Raw genomic sequence first — 10064 nt, forward strand, 5'->3', positions numbered from 1 at the left:
TGCAAAGCCAAGCTCCACATTGCGTTTGCAGAGAAGTGCTCGAGCTGTGAATGGCTGGACAGGGTTTATCCACACAACCCTCAGGGTCTGCGGCTCCATTCTGTGCATTTGTCACCCCCTCCTGGAGTGATGCCATGCTGGGTGTCCTTTCTTCCCCCTTCCATACAAATTCCCTCCAAGAAGGGCTGGCTGGATGTTCCTTTCACACAAGAACATTCACAAAACATCTTGCTTTCCAGCCCTGTGGGGACACAGACTTGCATGGATGTCACGTATGTGTTGCCTTTGGGTGGACCAGGCTGGAGATGTGCCCTAGAATGGCACCAGAGCCCCTGGAGCTGTGGCTGAGTGGTGTGGTTGGACCCGCAGCTCGTGTGATGCTGTGCACTTGTATGAAATCACACCATTGGCTGGACTGAAATGGCTCCTGTCCTCACTTTGCTGCTGAAAGATGGAACTTCTAATGAGATCGGGGTTTCCACACCAGGGGAAGAGTGCCCAGGCACCCGTGCTGCCTGTCTGTGTGTCCTCACACCAGTCCTGTGCCCCTCTTGGCATCCAAGTCCCCAGTTGCCAGAGCTGTCTCGGTGGTGCTCACCCTCAGATTGTTTCTCCCTCTTCCTTGTGCTTTCAGCCGTGACGTAGCACATAAGACAAGGTGGGAACTGAACTCGGCTTCCTGCCCTGCTCACTGGGATAATTATGTGTTTGGGGTAAATATTACACCTGGCTGTGGTCAGACTCGGGACCTCCCCGCTGGGTTGGATGCAGAGCTTCAGGGAGAACCTCTGTGGAGAAACCAGGCAAGGTCAAATCCAGCCTCAGTGCTCAAGCACAGTCACAGTAAGGACAGAGTCGTTTGTGTGTGACCCAAGGTTTTGGGGTGGCTCAGCCTGTGCCAGGTGCTCCCAGAGAAACCCCTGGACTCTCTTTAGGCCCATCTGCACAAGAGGAGTATGTGGTGCCCTCATGACTCTTGAACTCCTCTTATCTTCTGCTCATTATTTACACCAACAGATTCTTCTTAGCGACTGTCTGTGCCGTTTTGTCTTGTTTTTCTAGAATAGACGTGAAAATCCTTTTCCTGTGCCTTCTTTGTCACCAGACATTTGCCCACCAGAGCTTACAGTCTCAGGTGAGTCCTGCTCAACCATTCTCCTTGTGGGGGTTCCTTGGAGCTGAGGATCATGAAATTATAGAATCACAGAATCATGGAATGGTTTGGGTTGGAAGGGACCTTAAAGCCCATCTCATTCCACCCACTGCCATGGGCAGGGACACCTTCCACTGTCCCAGGCTGCTCCCAGCCCTGTACCACCCTGGCTTTGAGCATTTGAGTCCCTCAGCAAAACGTCCAGGGATGGGACAGCCACAGCTTCACTGGGCCTTACCACCCTCACAGGGAACAATTCCTTCTCAATATCCCATCTAACCCTGCCCTCTGGCAGTGTAAAGCCATTCCCCTTGTCCTATCACCACATTTTTTTATCAGTGTTTATACTGCTGGAGTGGAATTTAATGGGGTGATAATGACACTCAGCCTGCTCAGAGAGAGGGCAAAGCAGCAGCTTGGTTTACTCAACGAGTAGTAATTATGTCCATGTTTGCCCACAGCAGCAAAACTCTTTACTAAGGCATTCGAGGACTAAGCTATTCACAGGAGACAAATTCCTCCACTCTCAGCCTGTGGTTCATTTGCAGCAGGGCTTTGCCCACCTCAGACATGCAGCAGGTTCTCCACAGGCTACCTTCCCTTCTGGTGGGAATGGGGGGCTCTTGGACACACAGCATAAAAGCAGGCAGGTAATGATAATTGGGATGTACACAGCAACCCTGGGCTCTGAACAGGCTTTGAGGATGCCCTCAATTGGCCAGATTGGGAAATTGCTTAGAGATGTGATTAAAACAGATTTCTCTCTACGTCCAAGCTTCAATTTTTGCTTATTTTTTCCATGCTGTGTTTCATCTCCATGCTCTGGGTCTCCTGAGCTCTTACGTTTTGTGGAGAGACCCACTCTGTTCATCCAACAGTGTGGCAGCAATGGGGGGGTGAACCTGAATCACCCTGCAGCTTCCCAAATCCCTTAATAATATTGAGGAAACCTCAATAATCCCCAGAGCCCACAGAGACAACCTCCACCAAGGTACCCCATATCCCTGTGATATGAGGGTTACTCCTGCCCCAAGGGAAAGATGGACTTCCCCAACAAATCCTGAGCAAGTGCTGCCCACCATTCTTGCGGCCTCAAATCCAACAGCCCTTCCTTCCCTGGGACATTGGCTCTGCTTACAAATCCCTGTGCCTTGCTGTAATTCCCCTCTGGAAGGCTAAGAGCAAGCACTGGAGGTAAATGATGCTTAGTCCATCCCTGGGATCAGCAGGAGATGGAGCAGCTGCTCCCAGGGATGCCTGGCTCACCTTGGGCAAACTCAGCAGCTTCAGCTCTACCATCCGTGCTCCGCTGGAAAGGCCCTGGGACAGGGACATGCTCTGTCCTCCCTGCCCTGAGCACCCTGCAGATGCCATGGAGACTCTCAGGTGGCCACCATGGACAGCCAGTCCTGGTGATGGGGACAGAAATTGCAGATTGTTGCTGCAATCCAGCAACAGCAGTGACCTGACCATGGCCTGACTTAGCTGGGGGATTTTATCCCTGCAGGATTTGAAAAGGAGGCTTTGTGTCAGTGTTGTCACCCATACAAACAGACAACTGGCTTTGAAAGAACAGCCAGGCTGGGAGCCTGGGCCAGTCAGTGCCTCTCTCTGGGTGCCTGATGGATGCCCTGGATATGGCTGTGTCCAGAGCTGACAGCAAAGCCACATGGAGCTAATCCTGATTAGCCACGGCTCGAAGGGTAACAGCTCTGCCCTTGAACTTGGAGAGGAAAGTGGTGGTGGCCGATCCAGCAAACCCATTTGTTACCTCTTGCTGCTTCCCAGCTGCTGGCCTCAGCAGAGCAGATGGATGCTGGGATTAGGAGGATTATGCAGCACCTCTGCTGCTCCTCACTGTCTTCTCCTGGCACCTGGGCTCTGGCCCGATGGACAGGAGGGTGTGGGGAGAAGTGCTCCAGGGATTCCAGAGGAGCTGTGTTACTTGGCGAAACAGGGTTTCCTGTGATGTTAACCAGATCCCAAGCAGGCAAAAGGAATTGCTCCCTGGGCAAATCCTGTGTCACTGGCATGAGAAGGAATTTTGTCACCTGGGCTGATGGTTTGAGGGTGGGCAGGGGCAGGCACAGCAACCCTGCACCCTTCTGGAGTCTGCTGGGGTTGTTCAGGAGCAGGTAATGCCTCCTGCAGCCCTTTTTCCAGGGAATGTCATAGCTCCTTACACACAAGGGTTAATCATAATGGAAAAGGTGGGGTTCCCTCCAGGGATGGAGGGGCAGGCCTTGTGCAGCAGTGCTGGCAATGCTGAGCCAGCTGTTAGCAGCTGGATCCTCCAGCTCATGACAGCTTTTTACCAGCACAGCATCTGCTGCCTCTGCCTCTCTCTGCCTCTGTGGCCGCCTCACAATACATGTGGCTCCTTCTACCCAAAAAACCTGCCTGCCCAGCTGAGGGGAAAAGGGCTCAAGGCTTTTTGCAGTCTTGGGGAGGGGAAAAAACCTCACAGTGGTGCTTTTCCACATCACTTCTAGTCCGTTTGTTCCCATGGGTGCCAGGAATTCTTTCAGTTTTGCTTAATCAGAGTAGACAAGAACCAGGCAGATTTTAATTCCTTTTTCTCACAGTTCACCATAACTCCAAGACTCCATAAAACTCTGTGATTGGAAATTTCCAAAGTGCTATTTTTGCAGTCCTTTGTCCCTGGTTGAAACATCTCATTTTAAACCGTGCAGAAGCCCAGTTTCAGAAGGATTTGCCCCAGTATCCAGTCTTTCCAAGAGTGGCCTAGCTCAGCCTTCCAGAGTTGGTTTTAGTAAATCCTGGACTTGGATTTTTGCCCTGCTGCACACACTTTATATTTCATGCAACAAGAGATCTGAATTTTGCTTTGCAGACACCTCTTCCTCTACCCAAATGCTTCTCCATTAATATTTATTTTTGATTTTTCAGCACCTGCTTCAGTTTCTAACTACAAAGCAGCTTCAGGCACCAAACCCAAAGTAGCACTGGATCCCCACATCCGGCTCAAGGATGGAAAACTCGAACTGGTAACTGCCGGGGTCCCTCTCCCCAAAGCAAGGTCTCCTCCTTGTGCACTATGCAGGAAATAGTCCATTCTCCAGCTGAGTTTGCTGGAGGCCGAGTCCAGCCTCTGAAAGTAAAGAGGGTGAAACATCCTGACTGTGTCCAAAGGGGCATTTAAATATCCCTTGGCTCAGCTTGGCTGTTCCTCAGTGCTCCATGAAGCTCCAGAAGTCTTCTCCTGGCAGCTGCACCTCCCCTGGACATCATGCCATTGGCTAAGGTTGTGCCCTCCAAACTTTTTGGTGCTGCTGTCACTGCTAGGGTGACCTCAGGCAGCCTGGCGTGGGCGAGGGAAGGCTGAGATAGGAGATAATCGCACCGAAGAGCCATCCAGAACCGCTGATTCTTCCATCATTTTATGGAAAACGCATTCTATGGGCATGGAGCATTCGCTCACCAAGACCCTGGTGAGGGGCAGGGTGCCCTGGGGGGGCCATGTCCCAGTCTGGCACCTTGGGTGGTTGTGGCGTTTGAGGGGGGGATGTGGGGACAGAGCCCTTTGTGCGGGGCCGGGGACATCCCGATGTGACGAACATCTGCTGCCACCCGACGGCAGCGCAGGGCGCCCGGGAGCTGCTCTCCTGAGCCTGCGTAATCCTCCCAAAGCGGCATCCAGGATGGAATGTGCACAGCGACCTCTGCTCCTCACGGGGACAAAGCAGCTCCTCTCGGCTGGCAGGAGCGGAACGCTTGGCTCCCCTTTTAAAAGCTGTGTTAGGCGCGGGCGGCTGCAGCGGAGCCAGGGTGGGGGTGACACCGAGCGGCACAACCTGAGGTGGCTTTGGGGTGGCCAACCACGCCAACATCCTGAAGTCTGGGAGCCTGCAGCACTGCCTTGCACGGGGTGGTGGGCAGAGGAGCAGGAGGTGGGACTTGAACGGACAGCAGATGGATCCCAGGGACTTGCTGGTGCTGGAGCGGTGAGCGAGGATCCCTCCGCAGCGCCTTCCCAGGGAATTGACGGGAGGTGCTGTGAGCAGGAGCTGTGCGTGCAGCCCGGCACGGGGCAACGTTTCACTCGGGCTCTTCCCCAGAGTCCGCTGAGCTCGACTTTGTCTTTTGAAAGCTTTCAGGTGCTGCTGCCAGCAGGGAAGTGAGGCTTGCACAGGTTTATCTGCTCCTGTGTGCTGTGCTGCCCTGGGGTTGAACTGATAAGTATCAGTAGAAGTTAGGGCAGCAGCAATAATGAGAGAGTAAAACATGCAGTGGAGGAGCAAAATGTTTGAATGTCTCCTCTCTCCATGGGAAACACTCTGTCAACAGCTTTTATCTTTCTGGTCCCAAACAATTTCTGGGCAGTAAGAGAAAGGAGAGGCTGAGCTCTTGCCAGCTGAGTCTTGCTAAAACTCCTCTGGCTTTTGATAAAAGTCCTGAAAGCTCATCAGAGCTGCAAATCTGACTGCAGATAAAATGTTCTTGGAGGGATGTGAACCTGTGTTCAGGAGCAGACATTTCTGTACATGTGCAGGAAAGGACAGACTGGAAATCCAGTCCAAGCCTGCTCCTTTGGGAGATGCTGCCTGCAGAAACCGCAGTGTCTTCCCAGCGCTTACCCCAAAGAGGTGCTTTTCCAGTATTTTCCTTTTTAAAGGCTCCTTGTTTCTGCTCAAGGTTCTGCAGTATCTTGGTCTGGATGTGACCGAGGAGAAGAAGAGGCAGCTCCGGCAAAGCCTGACCACGGACTCGCAGGGGACGGTGGCCTACGGAGGTGAGCAGGAGCTCTGTCCATGGGGGATCTGTCATTTCTGTGAGGCTTCACTGGCAGCTAAAAAGGGAAAGAAGGGGGCAGGGGGGCCACCGGCTTGGCTAGGGAGGGAGCCTATAAAGAGGGAAAGTCACAAGCACAAAAGAAGGCATTCTGTAGAATCGTGGAATCCTGGAATGGTTTGCATTGGAAGGGACCTCAAAATTCATCTCATTCCACTGAACACCTTCCACTACCCTGGGCTGCTCCAAGCCCTGTCCAACCTGGCCTTGGACACTTCCAGGGATGGGACAGCCACAGCTTCACTGTGAAACCTGTGCCAGGGCCTCGCTGCCCTCACAGGGAAGAATTACTTCCTAACATCTAATCTAAACCTACTCTCTGTCAGTTTAAAGCCATTCCCATTGTCCTATCACAGGTAAAATCAGACTTAAAGAAAGTTGGTGCAAGGGCTTACTTCCCTTAAAATCCCAGCTTTCCTAGCAGGAACTGGCCAGAGGAGACACAGAAAATAAACATCAGTTCTGCTTTCTGTGGCCTTCCAGAGCATGTCCAGCCCACAGGGTCTGCTCCCCAGAAGGCTTTCAGCAAAAATCCCAAACCATCAGCAATGTCCCCACCAGAGAGAACAGTCACAAGGTATCTGGATCAATGTTTTGTGCAGAGTGAGGGATGGGAACCACGGCCCTCTCTTACGAGTGACTGGTGCTGAATTTTGTGGTGACAGAAATAAGGATGATTGGAGGTATTTAGCAAATGTGCTGGCAGCAAAGATGCTGCTCCTGCTGCAGCCCAGAGACTGAGCACCATCCAGAGGGACTGGGACAGGCTTCAAGGTGGGAGCATGTGAACCTCATGAAGTTCAACAAGGCCAAGTGCATGTCCTGCTCCTGGGTCAGGGCAATCTCAAGCACAAATCCAAGCTGGGTGGAGAAGGGAAGGAGAACAGCCCTGGGGGAAGGATTTGGGGTGTTGGAGGATGAGAGCTGGTCATGTCTCGGCTGTGAGCACCCAGAACCCCCCTCTGTGCTGGGCTGAGCCCCAGCGTGGGCAGCAGGGGAGGGGGGAGATTCTGCCCCTCTGCCCCCTCAGGTGAGACCCCACCTGCAGAGCTGCCTCCAGCTTGGGACCCCCTTCCAGTGCCTAAAGGGGCTCCAAGAGAGCTGGACTGGGACTTGGGACAAGGGCCTGGAGGGACAAGACAAGGAGGAATGGCTTCCCACTGCCAGAGGGCAGGGATGGATGGGATATTGGGAAGGAATTGTTCCCTGGGAGGGTGGGCAGGCCCTGGCACAGGGTGCCCAGAGAAGCTGTGGCTGCCCCTGGATCCCCGGCAGTGTCCAAGGCCAGGCTGGACAGGGCTTGGAGCAGCCTGGGATGGTGGAAGGTGTCCCTGCCCATGGCAGGGGATGGAATGAGATCATCTTTATGGTCTCTTTATGCCCAAATCATTCCACGTTTCTGTGATTCTGCGACTGGAAGCTCTGGGACCCTGGTGCCTCCTCCCTGATGGCTCCCACCTGTCCCACACAGCCCCTTCTGCTGTGCTTTCCTTCATGTCTGAAAGCAAAATGAATGTGGATTTCAGACTTGTCAGTTTAACACCTTTTTTAAGTGCTGAACTCACTGAGTTGTCTTTTTGTTTAAATCAGCAACATGAGAAATGGCAGCAGGTGCCTTTTGTCAGGGAGATGTGGGTTTAGCTTAAAATTTTAAAACTTTCAGAAGCACAGTCGTGAAAACTCCCCTGTGAAAATATCTGGGGTTTTCTGGGTTTTAAAAGTGTAGGTTTTTTCAGCTGGATAAGAAACAAGAGTCTGATAAAGACTGCCAACAACTCATTTAAGCTTGATGGGATTGCTGAGGAAGCCAGGATTATTAGAGAAAGCTGTCTGGCATCTCTAAACCCTACTTGGCACCAGTGGATGGCCCCAAAATCAGTGGAATTTTCTCCTAACACACAGCAATTTTCTCTTTTAGCCTGGTAAAAACTGATTGTTTCTCACAGATGTTCTCCAAGCACTCAGGGATCTATTGCAGGAGGAGCTGGACGAGGCTGGTCTGGATTCCAGCTCCGTACTCTTCACTCAGCACGAAGTGGCCAATTTGCTGGATACATCGGCTTTTCACTCCCTGGTCAGTCACCCCAAAGCTCTTCTACATTGAATCCATGGATCTTCTACATGAAATCCATGGAATTCTGAGATGGGAAAAGCTAAATTACTGTTTTCTGGTTGTTCTAAAGACAAGGCAGAATTATTCATTAATCATTTTGTTTATAGGAAGTTCTATAAAAGACCTCCAACTTCTCTTTTTTAATAAGGAAATGACAGTATCGACGGGATAATATGAGGAAGCAGCCTGGCAGTTTTGCAGAAGGAAAAATAGCCATAATTAATCAATTCTAAGTAATTTCATCTGGTTCATGAAGTGAAAATTCACCATGGCTCAGCTATTTCGGCAATGATGGGGATCAGAGAGTGAAATTCTGTGGGGCAAAAAGAACCATCCTGGAGCTGAATTATTTAATGTACCTTTTGATCTGTTGCATAAAAATGCTGACTCCTTTTTGAGGTGATTTTGATTCAATGTGTGATGAGTCCATCCCTCTCCTTGCAGACCTTTGACTCTGTCAACTGCAATGGCAACGAGGACCTGGAGCAGCTGCAGCTGGAGATGACAGATCTGCGGCACGAAGTCCGAAGGCTGAAGGTGGAGCCTCCCCTCGGAGCAGATTTCTTGGCTGGGGCCTTCTGCTGTAGCTCTCCACAGGGGGAATGGAGTGGCCTGTCCCTCTGGAGAAGTCACCAGTTTGCATTCTGTGCATTCCTCATCACACAGGAGCCTCTCACCCTCCACTCTCCTTAATTGCTTCTTTCTCACTCTCAGCCTCAAAGGAAAACTTATTTGTACTCAAAGCATGCAGTCCCTTCTCAGCAGGGAGTTAATATATTTAAAGCAGGTCTCATTAAGAATTCCAGTCCGTGATTAACAGAAGCAGCACCTGTCCTCTCACCCTCACCTGGCTGTCAGCACTTCGGCTGTGTCCAGGCAGAATTCTGCAGGTCACAGCCCTAAAAGCTCTCCCTGTGGGGGGCAAAGTGCACAGAACTTCTGTAAAATAATAATCTGGTGGCTAGGGGCATTCTAGAGAATGTCCTGACATTCGTTGCTTCTAATCTGCTGAAAATGTTTCCCACAGTCTCTCCTGAAAGAAGTGGAGAACAGCAAGAAGTCAATGGAGGATGAGCTTCAGAGGCTGAACCAAGTTAGTGAAGGGATTTCAGGGGTGCTTGGGGTGGGTTTGGGGGTTGGCAGCCGAGGGGGACGTGGTGTGTTCATCAGAAGTTCTGGGTGCTTGCAGAAAGCGCTGGGGTTCCTGTCGGAGAACCGGACACTGCACAGCAAACTGCAGATGGCCGAGGTGGTGCAGAGACAGGCTCACAGCGCCGAGCAGGACTACGAGGAAGTGATCCACCTGCTGGAGGCTGAAATTGCAGAACTGAAGATGCAGCTGGTGGGGAAAAAAGCAAAACATGTCTCTGAAATAGAGGTAATGCAACCCCTCAGTCTGGGGAAAACCCACAACCCTTCAGACTTTTCTGTGGGTTCATAGAGCCATGGAATGATTTGGGCCAGAAGGGACCAGAAAGCCCATCTCATTCCAACCCCCTGCCATGGCAGGGACACCTTCCACAATCCCAGGGTGTTCCAAGCCTCATCCAACCTGGCCTTGGACACTGCCAGGGATCCAGGGGCAGCCACAAACAAGGTTACCCTCCTTCTGTTTACACAGGAGAAAATGAAATAGCTCATAGATCACTTGCTGAGTGGGACCACCAGGCCAGCACAGTCTCTGGGTCCGTGTTATAATCTGCATGACTTCCACCATCCCTTCCCAAAGGACACTGCTCTTGCTTGTAGCAAACGTCACAAACTGTTGTTTCCAAAAGCCAAAGCTGGAGCATCACCACCACCTTTCTCCTCCTCCTGTGTCCCTGCCTCAGGAGGACATCCTGGAGCTGAAGAGGCAGCTGTCCCTGGCTGATGGCCAGCTACGAAAATCCGAAGTCTCACGGAAGCGCCTGGAGATCAGCAACAGGAAACTGCTCCTGTTTGTGCAGGTGAGGTGTGGAACTGCCCTGGTGCTGCAGCATCACC

General features: G+C 51.8%; 1 protein-coding gene across 6 annotated transcripts in view; it reads left to right on the forward strand.

Moving 5' to 3' along the window:
• The window catches only part of LOC103620516 (syntaxin-binding protein 4), a 56457-nt gene that overhangs the window by 40963 nt on the left and 5430 nt on the right, over positions 1 to 10064 (forward strand). For 5 of the 6 annotated variants that reach the window (XM_017741307.1, XM_017741306.1, XM_017741309.1 and 2 more), the window contains 8 exons: positions 1063 to 1135; positions 4064 to 4161; positions 5810 to 5906; positions 7912 to 8039; positions 8523 to 8615; positions 9106 to 9171; positions 9268 to 9456; positions 9911 to 10027. In XM_017741307.1, coding sequence (XP_017596796.1) covers positions 1063 to 1135; positions 4064 to 4161; positions 5810 to 5906; positions 7912 to 8039; positions 8523 to 8615; positions 9106 to 9171; positions 9268 to 9456; positions 9911 to 10027 — 861 coding nt within the window. Of the gene's footprint in view, positions 1 to 1062; positions 1136 to 4063; positions 4162 to 5809; positions 5907 to 7911; positions 8040 to 8522; positions 8616 to 9105; positions 9172 to 9267; positions 9457 to 9910; positions 10043 to 10064 lie in introns of all 6 variants that reach the window. The other variant, XM_017741308.1, reaches the window with a different exon arrangement.

Source organism: Corvus brachyrhynchos, unplaced genomic scaffold, assembly GCF_000691975.1.
Source record: "Corvus brachyrhynchos isolate BGI_N302 unplaced genomic scaffold, ASM69197v1 scaffold58, whole genome shotgun sequence".
NCBI lineage: Eukaryota > Metazoa > Chordata > Aves > Passeriformes > Corvidae > Corvus > Corvus brachyrhynchos.